A 24,583-nucleotide genomic window follows, 5' to 3' on the forward strand; every position below is an offset into this window, starting at 1 on the left:
TTGTGTGCGGCGTGTGTTTCCCGCTTTTCACCAGCTGGTTTTGACAGAAGCATGATATTTCTCGGCATTTTTTAGCGAACGCACCCCGTTTTGGCTGCGTTGCTATAAAATTGAATGCAACTTTGCACCGGTCCGGAACCGGTTTGACAAGAATTCAGCAGCAAGAAACAATAATTCTGGTGTTATGAAAATGCACCCTAATTTGCTAACATTTTGCCTTTCGAGAACGTCAAACTCGAGTTTTGCCTGCTTTCCAAAGCTCCGTACTATTCTAAAGAAGAAATTTCTTTCAATAAACAAGAACATCACATAACTTATTTTAACAGTGTTATTATTGTTGCAATTGTATTCAATTTTGTACCTAACGTCTACAACTTTAGTCATTACTCGTGAAACCCCGATCCTCCCGCATCACCGCTTCCTCATCGCAGCCACATTAACTGTCCGCGTCACACCCGACATGCCGTCCACAAACTTGGTCCGAAATAGAACGTTCGCGTTGTTGAACATGCCGTCCTTCAACGAGACGATCACAAACTGCGAGTTGGTAAAGTGCGCCTTCAGCATGTTGCCAATGTTCTGCGTGTGGGAGAGGTCGAGGGCGGCGTCCACCTCGTCCAGGATGTAGAGGGGGGCGGGTTTGTACTTCAACATGGCAAGGATGAGCGAGAGGGCTACGAGGGAGCGCTGGCCACCGCTGAGTTCGGTGAGCGATTCTTTCCACATGCCGTTGAAGCCGACTTTTACTTCGAGTCCCTTCATGAAGTTGACGCCGTCGGGGGGGACGAGCTGGGCTTGGGTGCCGGGCAGGAGGGTGCTGAAGATGGAGCCAAAGTTTTCGTTCACTTCCGTCCAGGCTACTTTGAGTTGCTTCTTCTTTTCCTCGTCCAGGTCGGTGATGATCTTTTGGATCTTTTTCTTGTCGTCTTCGACGACCTGCTTGCGTCGCATCACCTCTTTGTACTGCTCTTCTTCGCGCTCGAGCAGAACCATCGCCTTCTGGTTGATGTTCCGGCTCATCTTCTCCTTGGAGTCTTGCAGCTTGTTCAGCTTGCGACCTGCTTCCTGGGGGTCTTCTTTGTTGTAGTCGTACCGGGTGTTTTTCACGCCGAAGAACTCCTTGTCCTCGGTGATCCAGGGATACTTTTCCTCCAGTCCGGAGATCTTGTTGTACCCGTCCTTGTTGTCATTGCGAACCTTTTGAATTTCGTTCTCCTTCTTCTTGATCTCCAGCTCCAACTCTTCGTTCTGCTTCAGCAGCTTGTCCCTGTGGTGATACTTGGCCTTCAGCTCCTTGTTCTGGCTGTTGATCTTGTCCTTGTGTTCCTTGATCTTCTGTTTAACTGCCTGCACGGCCGCAACCATCGCCTCGCTGTTCTCACTCACGCTGTTCAGCTTCTCCTGCAGTTCCGCGATCGTCTCCTCCAGTTTGGTCGCTTGCTCCCGCGCACTCGCAATACCCTTCTGCAGCTCCTCAATCTCCAGCTTCAACGTCTCGAAGCCCTGCTCGTGCTTCTTCCAGTTTTTACGACTTTCCTCACTCTTCTTCTTGGCCCGCTTCAGCTCGTCCTCGGCCGATTTGAGCTCCCGCTCGCGATAGCCCTTGCTGTCGGCGATCTTCGCCGTCAGGTCCTTCACCTTGGCGTTGGCCGCAGTTTGCGTTTGCCGCGCGTCGACCATCGTTTGCTGAAGGGTTTCTGGAAATAAATTTGAAATTGATGAGCTTTAACTCGACGATCGCTCCCAACACGATCAACTTACCAACTTTCTGCTTGAGATCCTCAATCTCCTGCTGGGCCTGCTGGAACGTAGTCTGCGCTAGCCGCGCCTGCAGCGTCTTCAGCTCGTACTGCATCAGATCCAGCTGCTCCTTCAGCTGGCCGAACCGCGCGGCGACGCGCTCCAGTTTGCTAATCTCCGCGCAAACTTGCTGGTACTCCTGCTCCTTCTGGGCAAGCGCGCGCTGAATCTGGTTAATTTCCTCCACTTCCAACAGCACCGCTCCACCCTTCGGCTTCGCACCACCGGACAACGTTCCGCTGGGATCAACCACGTCTCCGTCCAGCGTCACCGAGCGGCACATAATCTGTCGATGGTAGGTGACCTGCTTCGCCACGTTCATGTCCTCCGCCAGGAACGACCCACCAAACACGAACTTCATCGCCGGTTCAATCTCCCGGTCGTACTCCACGCAGGACAGCGACGTCACCGCGCGACCCTTTCCAACCAGACTGTCCGCCACCCGCACCGTGTTCTGATCGATAGACCTTCCGGAAATCTTGTTCAACGGAATCATCGTCGTACGCGTCTGCAGTTGACCCTTCTGCAGCAGCTTTTTGCCGGTCGAGTCGCTGTCAACGACCACGCTGTACAAGCTACCTCCGGCAGCGGTTCCCAACCCCAGTGCGTACTTCCGATCGCGAACGCTAATCAACTTGGCGACCATTCCCTTCACCGACGATCGATCAAAGTTCGGTTCCGGATCCCGGTACTGAAACTCCCACCGATAAGCATTCTTCCGATCCAACTCCCCACGCAGATTCCGAATCTCGTGCGTCAACTGCTGCTTGCGCTCTTGCAGCTGCTCAATCGATCCCTCCTCGTAGTCAATCTTCTGCAGTTCCGCCTCCAACGCCCTAATCTGCCCCTCCGTCTTCGTCAACTTCTTCTTGTCCTCCGTGTAAGCGGCATCGCTCGAGTTCGCGTCCCGTTCCTTCTCCTTCAACAGCTGCTGACAGTGCTTCAACTCCATCTCACTCTGCTTGATCGCCGTCGCCGACTCCGCAGCCTTCTGCTTCGCCGCCATCAACTGATCTTGCAACGTCGCCGCCTCTCCATCCTCATTCGTCGACAAACCCGCACTCACCGCCTCAAACCTCTTCTGCGCATCGGCAAACGCCTTCGCGTCCGCCTCGTCCGCATCCTTCAAACTCTGAAACATGTCCCCCGTCCTCTGCATCTCACCCTCCTTCTTCCCCAGCGCACCCTCGTCATCCTTTATGCTCTTCAGCAGATTCTTCAACTTCCGCTGCTCCACCCCAATGTTGTCCTTCGTACTGTTCCGCTCCGCCGCCACCGTCGCCTCCTTCTTACTCTCCCCACTCAGCTCAGCCTCCAACTCCGCCAACACCCCACCCCCCTCATTGTCAATCTTCTCCTGCAGCTCCTTCGCCCCCACCTCAATCTCCTTACACTCCTCACAGTTCCCCTCGATCTTCTTCCGGTTGCCCTCGATCGTGTCGTTCAGCGTGGCGATCGACTTCTCCGAGTTCTCCACCGCCTTCACAAACTGCAGATACTTGTGCGAGACGTACAGCCGCGTCAGATACTCAATGTCACGGCACACCTTCTGGTACTCGATGTAGTGAGCGCGCTCCTTGCGCAGCTTCTCCAGCTTCGGTTCGATTTCCTCGCGGAGCACCTGTAAATGGGATTACATGAAATGAAGGTAAATGTTAGGAAATTGATTTTTTTTTCGGAGCGAGGTGGGACAGCTAGGATCAAGTCAGTCCAAGTCCGGTTGTGTCAAGGAAAGGTAATGAATGTGTTAGCCTGTGAAGTGCCACTTACACCCCATGGGTTATAATGAGATTGTGTATGTGAGAGTGTGTTATCGTGTATTGATGTAAATATTTTAATTTGACATTTCGTTCTCTATCGCCGCTCCCCACAGTGTCATAAAAACACCGTCTGCAAGAGCCCCCCAAAACTAGTTTAAAAGCAAATGTTAGGAAATTGATATTACAAAATTATTTTGTTCAGTTCAGTTCGGAGGCATTACAAATTCCACGCATTTTAGGAATTTTACAAACTATACGAATTTTAAAAATTTTTATAATTTTATAAATTTTACAAATTAAACTTTGAGAATCTCAGGAATTTAAGAATAATTACGAAAGTTAAAAATTGTGCGAACTTTTCCATAAAGTTCGTAAAACTTTACTAATTTTACGATATTCATTTTTTTACAAACATTAAAAATATTATCAATTTCATCAATTTTAAAAATTAAGGAAATTTAAAAAAAATACAATTTTACAAACTTTACAAATTTTAAGAATTTAACAAATCTTTATTTCAAAAAAAAATTAAAAATTATTAAAGATTTTGCAAAGTTTAAAAAAAATCAACTTTACAAATTTTATGAATTTTATTTTTTTAAGAATTTTAGAAATTAAAAGAATTTTGAGAACGATTTTTACAAATTAAAAAAACGAATTTAACGATCTTTACGATTTCAAATAATTATACGATTTTTACAAATTTTATCAAATTACGATTTTTTTAAATAAGAACATTTAACAAATTTGTGAACTTTACAGTTTTTACAAACTTTACGAATTTTACAAATTTTAAAAAATTTACAAGCATAACAAATTTAGCAACAGACATGCATTTGAACGAACTGTACTTGCACTTCCCGTTCTTATATGCACATCTAGGAGGCACAGAACATGGTGTTTTTACCACTTTACGAGAACGCGTGCCGAACTCTTAGCGGCTCTTTGAAAAATTGTACATGTTTTTTTTTAATTTTCTACTATTCTTCACTTATATTTTGAGCTAGGCCAGTTCTTTTCACGAACTGGTGTAGCGCTGATGCTCAATCTGAGATCTTCAACAAACAATAAAATATTAAATTAAAACTCACCTTAAACAACAATGAAATGGATCGATTTGCTAGTAAAGCGCACGATTGGTTGTTTCCTAATATGGAAATCCCATATCACAGGTTCAAAGGGCCAAAGATTATGCCAAAAATGGTCCTCAAACATCCGAATTTATTTACTTAGCTCATTTGGCAGCTATTCCGGATATTTTATATTTGTTCTCCACACGGATAACTGATTAATTTTTCACTGTACGGTTTAATTAGACCTCATTTTCCACATTTTTCACTGCACAAAATTGAAACCAGAAAAAAAATTGACATTTGCACGTACAGCCAAAGTTCTGACACAGTGCCCGTGCGCGTACTTTGATTAAAAACACGGTGTTTTTAAGTCTTAGAAGAACAAGAGCAGCACCCGTGCCGTGCCGATGCACCTCTGTTTAGCAAACTTTAAAAAATTTACAAATTTTACAGGTTTAACAAACTTACTAATTTAAAGTTATTTTTGAATTTTACGAGTTTTACAAATCTTACAAATTTTTAATAATTTTACAAACTAAACATTTTTTATTGCAAATTTTATAATTTTTTAATAATAATTTTAAGAAATTAAGAATTTACCAAATTTACGAACTTTGCGAATTTACCAATTTTGACAATAATTCAATTTAACGAACCTCACTCATTTCTTACGATTTTTTTAATTTTAAATTAACGAATTGCATTCGCCGCTGCCCACAACAACGAGCAACCAGGTGATCCCGAAACATCGGCTGCTGTGGAGAACGCGCTTGGCCACATCCGAGCGACAACTCCTCCCGTGCCTCCGGCCGCCCTTGTCAAGCCGAAAGAGGTCAAGGCGATCATCAGCAAGCTCAAAACCGAAAGTCTCCGGGGCAAGATGGAATCCGGAATACGTGCCTCAAGCAGCTGCCAAGAAAAGGGTTGGTCGTCCTGACCAAAATCTTCAACGCTTGCCTGGCCTTGGGCTACTTTCCGGCCGGCTGGAAACACGCGAACGTGATCGCCATCCCAAAGGCGAACAAGGACATAACCAATCCAGGTAACTACCGTCCAATCAGCCTTTTGAGCAGCCTGAGCAAACTCCTGGAACGGGTGATCCTCGCCCGGATAAACCGTCACCTGGAGACGGAGCAACTCATTCCACACGAGCAGTTCGGCTTCAAGCCGGGGCACTCAACGGTGCACCAACTCGCCCGTATCTCGGAGATGGTGAAGCGCGGTTTCCTGGCGGGAAGTCAACCGGCATGATCCTTCTCGACGTCGAAAAAGCCTACGACTCCGTGTGGCAGGACGCCGTGGTCTACAAGCTCTTCCGCTCGAACCTCCAGCCATTCCTGGTCAAGATCGTCGAGTCGTTCCTGACAAATCGTTCGTTTACGGTGACGGTGAATGGCGAGCGTTCTTCCGTCCACAACATCCCCTTCGGCGTGCCCCAAGGATCAGTGCTGAGCCCGACTCTCTACAACATCCTCACCTCCGACGTGCCGATGATCGATGGAGTGTCGTACGCATTCTTTGCGGATGACACTGCATACTTGGCATCGGACAAGGACCCGAAGATCGTCGTCACCCACCTACAAGCGGCACAGAACAACCTCGAGGAGTTTCAGCGGAAGTGGCGCATCAAGCTGAACGCTGGGAAAACCCAGTCCATCTTCTTCACCAGGAGGCGTGCTGCTCGGCACCTTCCCTGCAGATCGATCAGCGTCAACGGCCAGCCTGCAACGTGGGACGACGAAGTCACGTACCTGGGTGTGGTGCATGACAATAAGCTAAAGTACGACAAGCACGTGAACTACATCATCGGGAAGGTGGATCGGTCCACCAAAGCGCTCTACTCACTGCTGAATCGGCGGTCGAAGCTGAGCATCAAGAACAAGTCGCTGGTGGTCAAGTGCATCATCCGTCCAATGCTGACCTACGCTTCTGCGGTCTGGGGCAACTGCGCCAAATCGCACCGTAAGCGACTCCAGGTGAAGCAGAATAAGCTGCTCAAGATGGTGCACAACCTGGACCCGTGGTACCCGACCGACGATCTACACAAGCTGGCCGGCGTCGACACCGTTGACGCAAGCATCGAAAGGGCAACGAGAACCTTCAGGACTTCGTGTGGGATGTCAACGAATCCGCTCATCGAAGCACTCCTCCGCCAACAACTGTGATATTAGTTTTAAGCCAAACATAGATCTAGGGTTTTTCTCAAAAATTATTTTCCCTAAAAGAACACCCAGTTAGCAAAATCTAAACGTAGAAATATGTATCCTCCCTGCAAAGGCTTATGAATTGATCTCAGTTGAAAGGTTCTCCAAATCTCTGAATTGCAAATGTAACATCCTGGAGCAGAACAGTTAAATTCTAATAAAAACACTATTGAATTGAATTGAAATTAACGAATTTTACAAATTTTAAGTTTTTTTACAAATCTTACAAATTTTAAGAAATTAACAAACTAAACGATTTTTATTTATTTTTTTAAAAAATGTTTTTTTTAAGAATTTTATAAATTTTATAAGAATTTTACAAACTTTTCGAATTTTACAACCCGTACAAATCTGCAAATTTTACAATTTTTTTAATTTTATTTTTTTTCTAAATTAAGAATCAAAATTAGGAATTTTACAACTTTTATGCTTTTTTTATTTTTACGAAATAAGGAACTTACGAACTGCATGAATTTATTAATTTTGGCAATTTAACAAACTTACGAACTTAACGAATTTTATTTATGTTACATATTTTAATTTTTTTTTTCTTATGCTATTTATTTAGCTTATTGTTAAACAACATATTTTAAGAATTTTACGCGCTTTCCATTTTTTTTTTTATTTAAAATATTAACGAAATTTTATAAATATCAGAATTTTACAAACTTTACTTTTACAAATTATACAAATTATACAAATTTTATGATTTAGGTTTTTTTAATTTAATAAATTTTAATAATTTTACGAATTTAACGACGAATTTTACAATTCTTAGGTTTTTTTTATTATACGAATTTAAGAATTTACCAAATTTACGAACTTTACGAATTTGCCAATTTTGGCAATAATTCATTTTTACGAACCTTACCCATTTCTTACGATTTTTGTAATTAAAATTTTTTACGAATTTTGTAAATTTCACGAATTTTACTATCTTAACGAAAAATTTAACTTTTTTTGACAATTTAACAAATTGTATGAATTATGAAAAAAATACATTTTTTACAAATTTTCAAGATTTTATTTTATTTTTATTTTTAGAAGTTTAAGAATTTTACGATTTTTACTTTTTTATATTTTACGAATTTACGAATTGTACGAACTTTTTACAAATATTATGAATTTTAAAAAAATTAAGAATTTTAGGAATCAGGAATTTAGAAAGGAATATTTTTATAATTTTGAGAATTTGAAAAATTTTAGTAATAATTTGAATAATTTGAATAAATTGAATGATTTGAATAATTTGACTAATTTGAATATTTTGAATAATTTAAATAATTTAAATAATTCTAAAGATTTTAAAAATTTAAGATTATGAAGAATTTGAAGAATTTAAAGAATTTTACGAATTTTATAAATTTTAGAAATTAATCGAATTTAAAAAAAAAATAATTTCATGAATTTTACATTTTTTTCAACTGTGTTTCGGAGTTTAAAATTATTTGATTGATTTTTTTCCCTTTCTTCCGAGTTTCGTACTCAGCTCGAGCTCGTGTTTGGATATGTATCGCCAACTTTTGAGTAGGATTTTTCAGTTGAGCGTGTTTTTGCTTTAGATTGGCGTCCGTTTGTTTGCTCTTTTCAAAAACGAAAAACTGTGAGGAAAGGTATTACTTTTCGATACAAGATTTTTACTATTTTTGTAATTTAAAAATTTTAAGAATTTTGTAAATTTTACGAATTTTACAATCTTAACCAATATAGCAAATTTGACTCTTTTGCCAATTTTAGAAATTGTATAAATTATGAAAAAAAAAATCAAGATTTTATTTATTTTTTTTTTTTTTATTTTTAGAAGTTGAAGAATTTTACGATTTTTATATTTTACGAATTTTACGAACTTTTTACAAATATTATAAATATAAAAAAAAGAATTTTAGGAATTAGGAATTTAGGAAGGAATATTTTTACAATTTTGAGAATTTTAAAAATTTGAGTAATAATTTGAGTAATTTGAATAAATTTAATAGTTTGAATAATTTGACTCATTTGAATATTTTGAATAATTAGAATAATTAGAATAATTTAAATAATTCTAAGGATTTTTAGAATTTAAGATTATGAAGAATTCGAAGAATTTAAAGAATCTTACAAATTTAACAAATTTTAGGAATTAACAGAATTTAAAAAAAAATAGTAATTTCGGTAACAAAAAAAATCAATTGTGTTTCTAAATTTTCAATTTAAGATTATTCGATTGATTTTTTCCCTTCCTTCCTTGGATTCGAGCTCGTGTTATGTATCTCCGACTTTTGGGTAGGATTTTTCAGTTGGGCGTGTTTTTGCTTCAAGGCTAGTATGGAGATCGGAAGGAAAGGGGTCAAGAAACAGCTTTACGAATAGCAGAACAAAGGAGAGGGAGCCTTTTTTGGGGCTTTTCTTCATCCTATCTGGCTTGCTTTCACTGCCGCTGCTGCCCATTTGAATTCTTTCTTTACCGGTTCCTTTCGATGTGCATAAACCGCTTTAGATAGGCGTCCGTTTGTTTGCTCTGTTCAGAAACGAAAAACTGTGAGGAAAGGTATCAACTTTCGATACAAGTGCTGAAAAGGTTAACTTCAAATGAGAACTATAATGAACATTTTAGCACTGTTATCTATCATTCATTGGTAATGATAACTAGGCCATTTCGTCACTATTGTAGCAAGGAACTCGTAATGAAAATAAGAGATGGTTAGAAAAGCACTCAGAAGTCGCTCCCTTCTATTGTTCTGCCGTTCGTAAAGCTTTTTTTGTGTGCATCCTACCGTGTAAAGCTCGTTCAGCTTGGCGTCCTTCTTCTCGATCAGCTTGATCGAGTGCTCGCGCTTGGCCTCGTACACGCTCGTCCCGGCCGCCTCCTCGATCATCGACAGAATCTCCTGCGGCTTCATGTTCAGCACCTTCGTGATGCGGCCCTGCATGATCAGAAAGTTCGGATTGTTCACGTTCAGCTGCACCGAACAGAACAGATCCTGGACCTTCTTGTTCTGGACCGTTTTGCCGTTGATCAGGTATTTGTTCTTGCCGCCGACGACGATTTGGCGCGTAATCGAGATCTCGTTGCACTTTTCGTACCCCAGCGGGCACTGGTCCTTGTCGGTGTTGTCGAACACGAGCGTGACGGTCGCCTTGGTCACCCCGGCCTGGCCACTCTTGTACACCAGCTCCTGGAGGGACGTGGCGCGAACCTGGGACAAAGCGGTAAAAAATTTGTTAGTCTGGAATCTCACAAAGAAAGTCACGCAAAGCACTCACATGAACCAGATTGGAAATTCCCAGCACGAAGCAAATCGAGTCCAGAATGTTGGATTTGCCCGTTCCATTGAGACCGGTGATGGCGTTAAACTCCGGATCGAATCCGTGCACCTCGGTTCGCTTGCCGTACGACTTGAAGCCGTCGATGATGATTGATTTGATGTACATGGCGCGTTGTTGTCTCTATCCGTGTTGTTTACTTTCCACCGGAAATGCACTTCATATTATCCACTTCAACGGCAGGACACAGATATTACGGTGAAAAATTCCGAAATCCGTCCCGCTAGCGGCGTCCTTTTGCTGTTGTTGGCTGTTGCGCTTTTTTGTTGTTTGATTTTGACTTTTTGGAGGGGTTTGACAGGAACGACGGTTGAGAGTTTGCTGCGATGGTGTGCGTGAGAACGGTGCTCGAACTGCTCGAATCAGGGGTTCGGACATTGGGCCAACAAGAAATTAGGTCAAATGATCCTTCTTATTTTTTAGTTATAGAGATCTCCACGGTTTCTCTCACGCACACCACGATTATGTATTGGTATTTGTATTTAAAGTATTGTTTTGGTTTTGATCGATTGTGATTGGCTGAATTCCAAGCAGCTGATTTTGTTTACACTATTTTTACGCAGACATAGGCAAATCGAGTAGACCAATCGTCTGTAAAAACCAGCTGTTTACCACGTGCTCGTGGTATAACAAAGGACACAGCTGATTTTGACAGACGAATCATTCTACTCGATTTGCCTATGTCTGCGTGTAAATTTTGTTACAAACTAACACACTCTCGCGCGTGGATATCTCTATTGATTGTGTTTACCTAAAAAATGTTTATGTTTTAGGTAAATAATAATAAAATTAAAGAAACGAAATAACATCACATATAACATCCCTCAAGCTAGTCGTCCTGAGCAGAAAATTTGTTTTTTATCGAGTCTCTGAAAAATCGGGCAGTTCTGACAGTTCTAGGCACGGAGAAAAACAGTTTGTTTATACGGTCATCTTTACCATTTTGAAAACATTGCAGGCGTACAACTTGTTTCGTGTTTTGAAATAAGTGAAATTGTTTGTAATTTGATACAAATAGTAAAGTTTTCAACGCATCGATAAAGACGAGGAAGACTTCGTGTAATTTTGAAGAACAAAAGTTTGGCAAAATCCCGTGATGAATCTGTAAGTTTTTTCGCCTTAACAAACTACACTGAATGAAATCATTACCCTCATTCCTTACAGTCCATGTGACGATCCCCTGCAGTATTGCCGGTTTTGTTTCACGCAATTCCGGGTGGAACCACTGCTTTCCGGAGGTCAAAAGGATCAGCAACTGGTTAAACAAATCAGTTCCCTCGTCCAGATCGAGCTTGACTCCAACCAGGCAACGACCGCAGCAATTTGCTCCATGTGCCGCCATCAGTTGACGGAGTTCCAGCTATTCCGCGATCGGTGCAAACATCACGATTCCATCGTAAGGGATAAGATTGAGGGCGATCAATCTAGCCAAAATGATATGTGGTTCGCTGTGGAACCTCTTGGCGATGGCGACGATTCCGACGAAGACGATACTCCGATATCAAATGACGATTCTTTTCGAAGCGTCCCGGTTTCAGAAAAGCAAACAAAGGTAAACTTTTGGCGAGCCATCTCTCGAGATGTTGGCGTGATTCCGGAGCACATTCAACGTGACCTCGAACTGACCGGGTTCTACCGAAATGCGTCCCTCGGAATGATTTCACCAACGACGATCAAGCAGATTGAGCAAGACATGCGCGAGGCGGTTGAGTTTGTGATCTCACAAGGAGCAAACCGCGCGGAGGTACTTCGACAGTATTACGGCACAGTTTATTGCAAAAATCCGTCCAAATTCAAATTCTTAGCCGGTGAAGTGCAGACCATCCTTTCGATAACGGCCGCAGTTCAGGAGAATGGCATTACCGAGTATCTCAACAAAGCGAGCCTTTCACAGAAGGTTTCAAGCCGCAAAGAACAGTTAAATGCATCGGGAAAACCGGATAATGCTGACATACTCGCGGAGACACTGGTCGAGAAGATTCAGGACTACTACAAGCAATAGTAAGAGAAATTTAATTTCATTCTATATTCATATAGATTCAAACCGATCAAATTCTTTTAACAGCACTACCGACAGCAGAGAGTTCAAATCGTTTATTGCCCGATTGCCGCGCCAAAAGGAGATTGACGTGCGTCAAAAGGAGGACGGCTCTATTTTTGCATTCATACACTGCTCCTATTGCAAGAAGCACCTACAAGCTTTCGTAGACAGTCGGTGGAACGTGTGGAGGGTTTACAACTTTGTGAAGCACACCCAGAAGCATTACCGGGTGGAGAACATCAGGACGGCCAAGAGGAAGCGAGCGCAGGGTGATCGAGAGACTGTGATTGATGAAAGCGACGACATTCATTCATAAAGGGTTTTGTTTGCAATTAAATCTTACTTGTTTTGCAAAATAAAATAAAAGTTTATGTAAAACTTAATTAGTACTATTAAAAAATATCCAATTTTAATTTTGTTGTTTCGGTAAAAATATTTTTTTCGGTCCTAATAAATATTCGAGCACTTTCAGCATGCACTTCTCGAGTTTGACAGTTATGAGCACGGAGAAAAACGATTTGTTTACGGTCGTCATATCCAGTTACAGTTGTTTGTTTAAATAAAACCTTATCTAAGACCTTATCTGGTAATCCATTGATTAACGTGAAGAAGACAAAGTCCAAAGTTTTCGAAGACAAAACAAACGTCCAGTAATGAAGCCGTGAGTAAAATCCGTTTTATGGGAAAACACTGAATCAAATTCACACGTTGATTCCTTGTAGGCCAGCTGACGATCCTTTGCAGTACTGCCGGTTTTGTTTTTCGCAATACCGAGTGGAACCTCTGCTTTCCGGAGGTCCAAAAGACCAACAACTGGTAAAACAAATCCGTTCTCTCGTCCAGATCGAGCTGGACCCGAATCAGGCAGCGACCACTGCCATTTGCTCAAGGTGTCGCCATCAGTTGACGGAGTTCCAGCTTTTCCGCGATCGGTGCAGCCACCACGATTCTATCGTACGGGAAAAGGTTGAGGGGAACCAGTCCAGTCAAAACGATATGTGGTACGCCGTGGAACCTTTGGGCGATGGCGAAGATTCTAACGATGACGAGGCTTCCCTGTCGAAAGATGACCCACTGCAGGGCGTTTCTGATGTTGTTTCGAAAAACAAGACAAGAGAAAGCTTTTGGCGAGCCATCTCGCAAGACGTTGGCGTTATTCCAGATCACATCAAACGCACCCTCGAACTGACCGGATTCTATCGGAATGCGTCTCTTGGAATGATCTCGGCTATGACGATCAAACAGATCGAACAGGACATGCGCGATACGGTTGAGCATGTGATCTCCAGTAAGTGCCCAAAGGGAGAGAATATCGTGGAGGTTCTTCGACAGTATTACGGCGCAGTTTATTGCAAAAATCCGTCGAAATTCAAATTCCTGGTTGGTGAAGTGCAAACAATTCTTTCGATTACGGCTGCCGTTCAGGAAAATGGAATAAACGAGTACCTCAGCAAAGCGTGTGTTCCACAGAGGGGTAAACACCGAGATGAACTTTTGATTGCGGCGGATAAACCGGATGACGCTGAAATGCTTGCGGAGAAACTGATCGAAAAGCTTCACGATTATTACAAGCAACAGTAAGAGAATGCTAATTTTATAGAACTTCTAGACTAAAACAACCTGTTTCTATCAACAGCTCGACCGAAAGCGAAGAGTTCAGAGCATTTTTCGCTCGTCTTCCGGTCGTGGAAAAGTGCATCGTGCGCCTACGGGAGGACGGAACTATTTTTGGCCTTTTGTACTGCTCGTATTGCAACATCAACCTGCAAGCTGTTGTGGAAGGTAACACGTGGAAAATTTCCAACTTTGTAAAACACTGCCAACAGCATTACCGGGTGGAGTTCAACAAGGCGGCTAAGAGAAAACGACCTCTAGGTGACGGAGATAATGCGACGGATTAGAGTTCAGTTCAATGAGAGTTCAGAAATTCAACAAATAAATAAAACATTGAAATTACTTTTTCATTTTTCCATGTAGGTATATATATTTAATGGGTATTGGCCGATGCACGAAGTGATTTGTTTACCTTTTTTTGGCATCCTCCGCAAACGTCAAACCATACAAAATTGCTGCCGGATCTTTTCCGGGAGTCGGGAGAGATTCGAAAAGTTATCCGGCAGCAATTTGTATTGCTGAGGGTGCCGATAAGACTTAGTTTGGTTATAATTGTAATTGTAATTGATTGTTTATTTGTGACGAGAGCCTGTTAGTTTACAACTTTTTATCAGGTTAAGGTTACTCTACTTGCAAAAGACAATATGAGGAAGCAATTTTGTCCTGATTTAGTAGTATTAAAAAAAACATATTTATTTAATTTTGTCAGTTGTTAATCGTTTTATTTTTTCATATCTATTACCTCCATTAAATTTAAAAAATATTGTATTTTTTTGTTGTTTTTATTTATTTCTTAAAACAAAACAAGAAAATATTTTTCCGTCTTTAAAAATAATCGAGCACTTTTGACAGTTCAATGCACGGAGAGAAACGGCTTGTTTACAGCCGTCATTTCTTGTTTAAAACAGTCGTAGTGCAAATAGAAACTCGTTTCTTTTTTGGTACAAGCACAAGTACAAGTGAAATTGAGTGTTACCATTATTTAAAATGTAATAAAAAGGTGGTCCATTGACAAAGGTGTACAAAAATACCTTAAATTTTGAAAAACCAAGTCAAGTCCAGTGATGAATCCGTAAGTTTTCTCGCCTTATCGAAAAACACTGAATCAAATTCACATCTTGATTCCATACAGGCCAACTGACGATCCCTTGCAGTACTGTCGGTTTTGTTTTTCGCAATTCCGAGTGGAACCACTGCTTTCCAATGGTCCAAAGGACGAGCAACTGGTCAACCAAATCAGTTCCCTTATCCAGATCGAGCTGGATCCCAACCAGGCTGCGACCACTGCGATTTGCTCAATGTGTCGCCAACAGTTGGCGGAATTTCAACTGTTCCGCGATCGGTGCAACCACCACGATGCCATCGTACGGCAAAAGATCGATGGCAATCAATGTAGCCAAAATGATCTTTGGTTCGCTGTGGAACCTTTGGGCGATGGTGAAGATTCTGACGGAGGCATCGGTCCACCGACGAAAAATGACCCACTTCAGGATGCTTCTGATGTTGTTTCGAAAAGGAGAACAAGAGACAGCTTTTGGCGAGCCATTTCGCAGGACGTTGGTGTCATTCCAGATCACATCAAACGCGCCCTCGAACTGACCGGATTCTATCGAAATGCGTCACTAGGGATGATCTCGCCTATGACAATCAAACAGATCGAACAGGACATGCGCGATACGGTGGAGTATGTGACCTCCAGTAAGGGTTCACTGGGAGGAAATCGATGGGAGGTTCTCCGACAGCATTACGGCGCAGTTTATTGCAAAAATCCGTCGAAATTCAAATTCCTAGCTGGAGAAGTGCAGACAATCCTTTCGATTACGGCTGCCGTCCAAGAAAATGGGATAAACGAGTATCTGAGCAAAGCATGCGTTACACACAGCCGTAAAGAACGGTTGAATGCGGCGGATGAACCGGATGATGCTGAAACACTAACAGAGAAACTGGCCGATAAGATTCAGGATTACTACAGACAACAGTAAGATAATATCAATTTTATTCTATTTATCGATTAAGACAATACATTTTTATTAATTACCAACAGTGCCAACGATAGTGAAGAGTTTGGAGCATTTTTCGCGAGGCTGCCGGGCGTGGATAGGTGCGTCGTGCGCTAAAGGGAGGACGGAACCATTATAGGACTTATGTACTGCTCGTACTGTAACATGCACCTGCAAGTTACTAGGGATGGTAACTCGTGGCGCATTCACAACTTTGTGAAACACTGCCAGCAGCACTACCGGGTGGAGTACCGAACGGTGAAGAAAAAGTGAGCCAAGGATGATCGAAAGCACGCGACGGTTTTTTAGTTTACTGGATAGTGACTAGTAAATGCGATGCAAAATACATAAATGATTAGGTGATTGACTGAAAACAACTTGTTTTTATCTTTCTTGATTGTAAATGAATGTTTTTAAGACCTTTGAAAACTGGTTGTAATATAAATATTGTTGATTGCTAGTTTTTTTTTATAATAAAATCGACGATCATAATTTTAGTTAAAGGCTAAACTGAAATAACAAGCCATCAATTCATCATATTTATTTAAAAATGGTTGTGAAATATATTATACGACGATAAATCTCTTTGCAATATATGCCGTTGCAAATATTTTTTGAAATTTATGTCCCTCGACTCTGACCAAAGTCGACGGGGGAAAACACATATGGAAATTGAAATTACGAGCCATGGTTTCAATATTTTAATTTAAAAAAAAACGTGTTTTACAATGCATTATACACGTGTCCAGTTGTTTTTTCCATCATTAGTTTCCAAAATATCTAAGTACTGTCCAAAATTTTATTTTTAATCAAAACATTTTTAAACAAGCCCAGACATGCTAATATAATTATCAATGGATTTTTTTGTCCCCCGATTTTTTAGTCCAATTTTGAAGGGGAGGGGCATACATTTTGAAAAACATTTGAAATGACCTTATAAAATTCAAAAAAAAAATCAAAAACCTCTAAAATAATTTAGTCCTTAAATTCTTAAAATTTAAATAAAATAAATTTAAATATTCGAGATTTTTTTCAATTTTAAATACCTATTATATTTTACAAAACTATATTTCATGAAAAATTCTGGAATTGGGTACTAAAGCCCTATGTCAATTTTTATATACAACGGTAAAAAACATGATTAAAAACCATTTCTGATCACTTTTTTTCATTTTGATGCAAATTTTTTTTTTTGACAAGACAACATTTTTTGATGGATCAACTATGGTCCCCTTGGAACGAGCTGTCAAGTAGGAGCTTTTCTGTCAAGAAGGACCGCGAGGTTAATTTTTCAAAATTGATTTAAAAATCCATTTTAAACTCTTTGTGGTCGTACAAAGGGTCATTGTACTCAGAAAAATAAGCTTTATCGCTGTATTTAGATTATTTTATGAACATTTAAATTTTTTGGAAATTCCACAAAATTTTAGGAATTTTAGGAATTATTGCAATCAATGTATTTTAGGAGTTTCTGAAACTCAAAAAAAAGTGATTTGTAGAGTTTTAGGAAATCAAGTGATCTTAGGAGTTTAACAGATTTAAAGAATTTTAGGAATTGCTGAAGTTTTTAAAACTTTTGATTTTCTACCATTTTTAAAATATTAGAATAAAAAACATATTGAGCATGAGCATGAGCATGAGCATGAGAGATCACCCATGGTTGCCCCTCCGTTGCTGAACAGAACCGTAATATCCTTTCAGCACTACTGATTATAGGCTTCGACGATCTAGTGGTGTTTCCCTTATCAACAGCATGTATGAATGCGCTGAAAAGATAAAACACCATGATTGCTAAAGCTAGATCAGTTGCGAATAGGTAACAGTCATTGGCCACCAACGGCGCCCGCCATGTCAGTTTGTAGACCTCGATTTTAAGGGACGGGAATGTTAGTTAGCGCAGGTTGCTACTAGGGCAGCTGATTTACTCTGTGCTTACACCCCACGAGCGCCAGGAACCTGAAAACTTGTTAGTAGGATAGGGTGTTTGGTCAGGATTCATCATAGAAGATGATGATGCGACCCAAAATCATAGTGTTTGTTGAACGGTATTTTGTATTATTCTCAAGGCAAGCAATCGGAGGCTGCGGATGAGACATTTCCCGTTTATCTGTTGTTAAATTTTAAATGAAATGGTCTAGTCTTAGACAGCCGGCTGTGGAAAGATAGAACCAAAATCATTTGTAATTAAAACTGAAGGGTTAAACAGTGTAATTTTTAACTTGAGATGATTTCACGAGTTTTGAATAATTGATGTTTAGTGAGGTACTGATTAACTTTGCGAACGACGAGTTACGATGTATCGAGATGAAATGGTATGATAGGGTTTTGTTGTTGTTGCACATCGACAACGGACGCGAAAAATTTACCGACCCGACGAAAAGGCATCGCAAATCGAACTGACTGTCATCGGGACAGTCAAAGCCAGCCGCACCTTCACACGCACACACGCACGCGAAAAAAACGAAAAACACACTGCGACGGACGCGAAAAATTTTGCGACTCAACGAAAAGGCATCGCAAATCGAACTGGCTAACTGTCATCGGGACAGTCAAAGCCAGCCGCACCTTCACACGCACACACGCACGCGAAAAAAAAAAACGAAAAACACACTGCGACGGACGCGAAAAATTTTGCGACCCAACGAAAAGGCATCACAAATCGAACTCAATATTAGAATAAAAAACATATTTTCTAATATCTTAAATTGTGAAAATGTCTGCCTTTTTTTATTTTTTCAAATTTGAATAGTTACTGGAAACTTACACTGCTAATTCTAAAGTTCATTTTTAGTTAAATTTACTGAAAACTGCACTACTGAAATTTTCAGTTAGTTTTTCGTTGAACTTCAGTTAAAATTTGTATGGAGCTGTCAAAGTTTGCTGAAATTTCAGCAAGTTTTCATTTACTGAAAATTTCAGTAGTCAGATTTCAGTAAATTTAACTGAGTTTTAATGAGAAATTGTTGTGTAGGTGAATTTCTGGGTGTTTAAGCATTCAAGATGTTTCAGAAATTCAAGAGAAATTTTAGAAACTTTGAAATTCAAGGATTTTTTTTAAGTTAACAATAAACGAAGTTCTTCTAAAAACAAAAAAACAAACAAAATATTTATAAAATAATATTTTTAACAAAATATTTAGGAAAACATAAAAAATTTACATTGAATATGACATCGCTATTTTCTTCAGTGTATCTCGCTCATTTGACAAGTTCGAGCAGTTTTTCGAGCAACGTTGTTGTGGTTTGTTTTGCCGGTTTTGCAGCAAAATTTAAATTTGTTTTCAAAATTCAATGAAAACGCATTAAAGATTATACGTAAAAAGTGGATATTTTGTTACCAAAAATGAACGGAATTTCCTCGGATTACCCCACGCCGTAAGTACTGTACCAATAAAACTATACAAAATTTGACAAAAATTCCCCTTTCCAGACCCAGCGCAAACCCAACAAAATACTGCCGATTTTGCTACTCACAGTTCCGGATAGCACCGTTGTTCACCGATTCCGCTGACCACAACCAAGCCATCTTGTCCCGCTTCAAATCGCTCGTCCAGATTCGTCTGGACCCGGCCCGGGACGGGGCTAGCGCGATCTGCATCGCGTGCCAGCAAAAACTGACCGAGCTGGAGCTGTTCCGGGACCGGTGCCAAAAGCTGCACGAGGCAGTTCGCCGGTGCCGACCGTTTCCCACGCTGGAGCTTCAGCTCGAGGAGGTTCAGAATGCTGGGTTGAGTTATAGCAACGTGGCCGATTACAGCAGTTTGTGGGTGTCGATTGAACCGTTGGCTCTGGACGATTACGAGCTTAGCCGGGTGGAGGACGACAATTTCGAACCGGAAGAGGAGACTGGCTTGAGCGAAACCTGCAAGAACTTGAACGCGAAGGAACTGTCCGTCGTGGTGGATCGGAACGACGACAGGAAGAATGTCAGTTTTAATGTAGTCTTTTTTAACGTTTTTTTATTCTGATTGAGCTTTTAAAATTCCAGAAACGCTTCTGGCAGGTTTTGCAACATGACGTAGATTCGATTCCGGTGCACGTGCGACACGCGCTCGAACTGACCGGACGGTGCCGCGAGGCGTCCCTCGGTTTTATCTCACCATCCACAATCAAACGAATCGAGGAGAGCATGCGACAGTCGGTGCAATTGCTGGCCAGCCAGGAAGAAGCTCGCGGAACCGATCCCAAGCAAGCGATGCTCAAGTACTACGGCGAGACGTACTGGGACCACCCGGAACGGTTCTGCTTTAGCCCGGAGGAAAAGTGCACCATATTGTCCATCGCTTCGGCAATTCAACAGAACGGAATTCGTCACTACTTGAAGGCTGCCAAGCTCAAAGAAAAGGGAGTGCGCGAAAAGGTGGAAAACGGACCCCAGCTAGCCGAACTCCTAGCCACCAAGATCCGCGAGTACTACCAGGCACGGTAAGTTATGTCCCCCTTACCCAGAAACTTCACCAAACAGTCAAATTCTTCCAGCGATTCCTCCACGCCAACCTTCAAAGCCTTCTTCAAGCAACTGCCGAAAAGCAGACAGTGCCGGGTCTACCGAAGTCCAAACGGAACCATCCAAGCCGCGGTGCGCTGTCCCATCTGCAACAACGACTGCAAAGTAACGCTAACGGACGGCACCAGCCGCTGGTTCTTTTACAACTACGTGCAGCACTGCGAAAGGCGTCACTACCGGGTGGAGGTGGAGTCGGCTAGTGGTAGGAAAAGTGCTTCCAAGGCTCGGCTTGAGACATCTACGCCAAAGGCGAAACGGAGCCGGACCGAGGGCAGGTTGAGATCGAGGTCAATGTCGCGGGGCTTTAGTGTTTGTGGGGAGGAGGAGGATGATTAGTCAAAACGATGGAAAGATGGATGTTGTTGAATTTGAGGCTAAAAGTGCAAAGATGTATTGATAAGAGAGTTGAAGAATCATGTGTTTAGATAAAAGATAATATTAACATATTTCTGGAGCAACATTTGAAATGGTCGGTGTGCCATTGCTCTTACGGCCTCTAATGACACGCGTTTACCGTTCCCTTGAAATGTTGCTCTAGATTTTAGAAGAAATAAATACTTTTTTTAGCTTAGAAGGTGTTATCGAAAATTGCAACGTTTGAATAGGAAAATAATAAAAATTGGAAATATTTTTTGTATTTCATGAGATTGTAAATTTAAAAGACGTTTTTTTTATTTTCAATCAAAGTTACTAAATTCGCAATTCGCAATTTTCAGTGTAAGAACGGGCCTTGACCGATCTTATGCACCAGGTTCCCGACGAACACGCACTGCCCTTACACCTACATCTCACCCTTGCTCTGAGTCAGTACGAGCAGCACGCTAGAACACGCTTTGAGTGTTCGTGCCAGGCATGCACACCTTCTTTTCCGGTTACGCATTTTAACTCGGCCGGGGGTGGTACATTAAGTAGGGTTTGATGTAAGTATAAGCGCCTAACCATTTAAAGTGTGCCTAACAACTTTCATTAAAGCAAGTACTGTTTTATTTTTAGTTTGAATTCATTCAAAAACTTATTGTTTTTTACTGTGTATTGTTTTCTCCTGAAATCTTCCCTATTGTTGAGTCTGTTTATCTGTTGCTATTTCTTTTGTCGCGGTGTTTTGCTACAAGTTTTGGTCCTAAGCATGTTATAAAAGTTTACCAAAAATACAATAGTAATATTTGTGTTAATCCTTTAACCATTCCATCACTTGTTTGAAAAAAAGGGTGAAGATTGAAAACAATAGACAGTAAAAGAGAATTTATTTTATAAAAATCAAGTATCAATAGTAAGAGAATGATGAGCGTATTTTGAAGAATAAAAATGAGAAGCTAGATGTATTAGAAGTAAAATTAGACAATAGTTAATAAATAGAGATACAAAACAAGCTTAGATTATAGAAATGATAATTTATAGGACAGATAAAGAATTATTCAAATAAATAAATTCGCAATAAAATCAAAAAAGATTAGGCGAATGATAAATAGACTTGATATTACTAGTACATTAAGGAAAAGTATATTTTTAAGGAAAAAGAAAACAAAACAAAGTTTGTTACAGCAGTATCAATTGATAGAAAAGAGTGGAAAATCTTTGAGAGATAAGAGAATCAAAAGTTAGTAAAATTAAAATCAAATGTTGGATATTAAATAAAAGAATCAGTGAAGAATTGGGAATCAGAAGAGCAAAATAAAAATAGGAGATAGGTGGTAGCTGAGAATGAAGAGAAGAGAAACCCCGTTGTGCGATGTTTCAGGTACATCCACAGCAGTTGACTCAACATACTGCGAATCAAAACAATACCGTCTACAATCACAAATTACTTCCCTTTCCCACATTGTCGCGCCCTTTCTTTTAGCCGTCTCGACTCTGACCCGCGGTGGTCAAAGGTTTACGATCCGTTTCCACAGGCCACCAGCTAGGTCATCATGAAAACCAAGCCAACGTGGAGGTAAGAAAATAGGACACTTGCAAGGAACCAGAGCTATACTGTTCTGATCAAGATAATTCGGATGATCTAACAGAACTACGGATGTAGTTAGTTACGCTCCTTCCAGGATGTTCCTTACGTGGTCGTCAACCGAAGAGCACGCAACAAGGTCAGTGCCATTGCATGCTCTTGGGTATCAATCCTTGGCCTGCTATTTTCAAGTTTCTAAATTCTAATTTAATAGTAGTTTATGCAACAAGTTGCAAAAAGAGGATTTTTTCAGCACGAGTCGTACATTTATCCAACGAGGTTCACCGAGTTGGATAAATACGAAGAGTGCTGAAAAAATCAAGTTTTGCAACGAGTTCCATACAACATTTTTTGCAATTCCAAAAAACACACACTGAGTGAAATTTTATGTCAAATTTTCATGTATTTTGTCAATAAATCGTTTAAATCAAAAAAATGTTGAAAAATGTTACTTTTCGAAACAAGTGCTGAAAAGTTCAACTTTTCAGCATCCATTTGAGTGCTGAAAAGTAGGACTTTTCAGCATTTATTTTGAAAATTTTTGCTATTCGATTCTGCTATTTTTGGTACAGAAAAGTAGGCTGTTTCGTCGTTCAAGAATGACAGGAAAAGTAAATAGTTTCACGACGGAATTGCAAAAAATGATTTTTTAAACTACAAGATTGTAAAAATATTACATATAGAAATTTCAAAATTGTAATAAAATTTCTTAAAATTTTAATTTCTTAATTCAATAATCTTAGATCTTTTTCTAATTTTTGAATTCGTATTTTCCAATCTTCAAGCCTAAGATTTTTTTAATTTCTCAATTTTTGCAACTAAAACTTGATTTTTTCATGTTTTTTGGTTCTTCAGGTTTTTATTTTCAAAATTCTGATTTTAAAATTAATAAACTTACAAACTAAACCTTAAAAAAATATTCATGTATTTTTAAAGTCTCTAAATTTTTGAATTTTTACATTTTAAATTTCAAAACTTTATAATTGTATAGAACTTTCTAAACTTAAAATTTCGTAATTTTAAAATCAATTGTTTTAATTTTTCTATTCGTGTTTTCGATTTTTTAAGTCGTTTATTTTGTAAGTTTTTGAATTTCTCATATTTTGCAAATAAACCTTATATTTTTTGAATTTGTTTTAATTTGGTAATTTTTAGTTCGTGAGGATTTTAATTTCTAAATTCTGATTAAAAAATTACTAAATTTATAAACTAATTTTTTGCAATTCCGTCGTGAAACTACTTACTTTTCCTGTCATTCTTGAACGACGAAATAGCCTACTTTTCTGTACCAAAAATAACAGAATCGAATAGCAACACTTTTCAAAATAAATGCTGAAAAGTTCTACTTTTCAGCACTCAAATGGGTGCTAAAAAGTTGAACTTTTCATCACTTGTTTTGAAAAGTAACACTTTTCAACATTTTTTTGATTTAATCGATTTATTGACAAAAAACATGAAAATTTGACATAAAATTTCACTCAGTGTGTGTTTTTTGGAATTGCAAAAAATGTTGTATGGAACTCGTTGCAAAACTTGATTTTTTCAGCACTCTTCGTATTTATCCAACTCGGTGAACCTCGTTGGATAAATGTACGACTCGTGCTGAAAAAATCCTCTTTTTGCAACTTGTTGCATAAACTACTATTTTTTTTTTGTTTTAGTGGATTTTTAAGACTCTAAATTTTTGAATTTCAACTCTATACAAAATCAATTCCATGATTTTAAATTTTTTACATTCTAAATTTAAAAATTATAAAACTTTCTAGCTTTTAATTTCTTAATTTCGCATTTGCGATTTTTTTAAGTCGCTGTTTTTAAATTTTTCTTGAAGTTTTGAAACAATATTATATTTTATTTGAAACTTTTCAAATATCTGATTTTATGATTTTTTTTTGCAGGACTCAAAATTCAAAATTTAATAAGTTGCCTTTTTGATGGAAAATATAAAAATAAACGTTGCACAATTTTTTAAATAGTTTTCAATCAAATTTTGTACTTTTTTGTTTAAATAAAGATTTGAATTTTCAACGATCTGTAATTATTTTTTTGCTCCCTAATTCTTGTGATTTTTTTGAGGTGGAAAAAAATTGCAACGGCCTTATTTATTTCATAAATTTGAACTTCAGAATCTAATTTATTTTTGTTGTTTAATCTAGTATTTTTTTTTGTTTCCAAATTTCCTTATATTCAAATTCTTGCATGAATTTGAAATTTATTTTCGAGATTGTCTTTTTTATTTAAAAAATTTTAAATTTGTTTTGAAGATTATTATTAACTTCATCATCCCAGTTTGAAACCCGTAATCTCAAGGAGAAACTTGGTAGCTTGGCAAAATGTTAA

At 39.5% G+C, this 24,583-nt stretch overlaps 5 protein-coding genes across 5 annotated transcripts; 4 read left to right on the plus strand and 1 right to left on the minus strand.

Moving 5' to 3' along the window:
* Positions 1-314: 314 nt before the first annotated feature.
* Positions 315-10,498, minus strand: LOC6042364 (structural maintenance of chromosomes protein 2). Its single transcript, XM_001851439.2, has 4 exons — positions 10,081-10,498; positions 9,591-10,013; positions 1,762-3,421; positions 315-1,697 (listed from the first exon to the last, which is right to left on the minus strand). Exons 1-4 carry the CDS (start codon positions 10,246-10,248, stop codon positions 412-414), a joined length of 3,537 nt encoding a protein of 1,178 aa, XP_001851491.2. The 5' UTR covers positions 10,249-10,498; the 3' UTR covers positions 315-411.
* Positions 10,499-10,902: 404 nt separating this feature from the next.
* Positions 10,903-17,480, plus strand: LOC6042363. The gene is made up of 4 exons (XM_038257486.1): positions 10,903-11,244; positions 11,305-12,141; positions 12,206-12,536; positions 17,420-17,480. The coding sequence occupies exons 1-3, from the start codon at positions 11,237-11,239 to the stop codon at positions 12,495-12,497; spliced, it is 1,137 nt and encodes a 378-aa protein (XP_038113414.1). The 5' UTR covers positions 10,903-11,236; the 3' UTR covers positions 12,498-12,536; positions 17,420-17,480.
* LOC119767734 lies at positions 12,702-14,082 on the plus strand. The gene is made up of 3 exons (XM_038257085.1): positions 12,702-12,842; positions 12,904-13,758; positions 13,818-14,082. Exons 1-3 carry the CDS (start codon positions 12,835-12,837, stop codon positions 14,080-14,082), a joined length of 1,128 nt encoding a protein of 375 aa, XP_038113013.1. The 5' UTR covers positions 12,702-12,834.
* Positions 14,651-16,255, plus strand: LOC119767838. The gene is made up of 3 exons (XM_038257491.1): positions 14,651-14,867; positions 14,928-15,773; positions 15,840-16,255. Exons 1-3 carry the CDS (start codon positions 14,860-14,862, stop codon positions 15,910-15,912), a joined length of 927 nt encoding a protein of 308 aa, XP_038113419.1. The 5' UTR covers positions 14,651-14,859; the 3' UTR covers positions 15,913-16,255.
* A 1,526-nt stretch (positions 17,481-19,006) lies between the features above and the next one.
* Positions 19,007-20,965, plus strand: LOC119767936. The gene is made up of 4 exons (XM_038257985.1): positions 19,007-19,169; positions 19,225-19,720; positions 19,783-20,219; positions 20,274-20,965. The coding sequence occupies exons 1-4, from the start codon at positions 19,138-19,140 to the stop codon at positions 20,635-20,637; spliced, it is 1,329 nt and encodes a 442-aa protein (XP_038113913.1). The 5' UTR covers positions 19,007-19,137; the 3' UTR covers positions 20,638-20,965.
* The last annotated feature ends 3,618 nt before the right edge of the window (positions 20,966-24,583 follow it).

The sequence above is a fragment of the Culex quinquefasciatus genome, chromosome 2 (genome assembly GCF_015732765.1).
Source record: "Culex quinquefasciatus strain JHB chromosome 2, VPISU_Cqui_1.0_pri_paternal, whole genome shotgun sequence".
Lineage (NCBI taxonomy): Eukaryota > Metazoa > Arthropoda > Insecta > Diptera > Culicidae > Culex > Culex quinquefasciatus.

Bases quoted from the DNA above. Each gene is read 5' to 3' on its own strand.
- LOC119767838 (XM_038257491.1), top strand. The intron at 15,774-15,839 runs GTAAGATAATAT...AATTACCAACAG, and splicing joins CAGGATTACTACAGACAACA to TGCCAACGATAGTGAAGAGT.
- LOC6042363 (XM_038257486.1), top strand. The intron at 12,142-12,205 runs GTAAGAGAAATT...TTCTTTTAACAG, and splicing joins CAGGACTACTACAAGCAATA to CACTACCGACAGCAGAGAGT.
- LOC119767734 (XM_038257085.1), top strand. The intron at 13,759-13,817 runs GTAAGAGAATGC...TTCTATCAACAG, and splicing joins CACGATTATTACAAGCAACA to CTCGACCGAAAGCGAAGAGT.
- LOC119767936 (XM_038257985.1), top strand. From the start codon at position 19,138: ATGAACGGAATTTCCTCGGATTACCCCACGCC. The intron at 19,170-19,224 runs GTAAGTACTGTA...TCCCCTTTCCAG, and splicing joins TCCTCGGATTACCCCACGCC to ACCCAGCGCAAACCCAACAA. The intron at 19,721-19,782 runs GTCAGTTTTAAT...TTAAAATTCCAG, and splicing joins GGAACGACGACAGGAAGAAT to AAACGCTTCTGGCAGGTTTT.
- LOC6042364 (XM_001851439.2), bottom strand. From the start codon at position 10,248: ATGTACATCAAATCAATCATCATCGACGGCTTCAAGTCGTACGGCAAG. The intron at 10,014-10,080 runs GTGAGTGCTTTG...GCTTTGTCCCAG, and splicing joins GAATTTCCAATCTGGTTCAT to GTTCGCGCCACGTCCCTCCA. The intron at 1,698-1,761 runs GTAAGTTGATCG...ATTTATTTCCAG, and splicing joins GGATCTCAAGCAGAAAGTTG to AAACCCTTCAGCAAACGATG.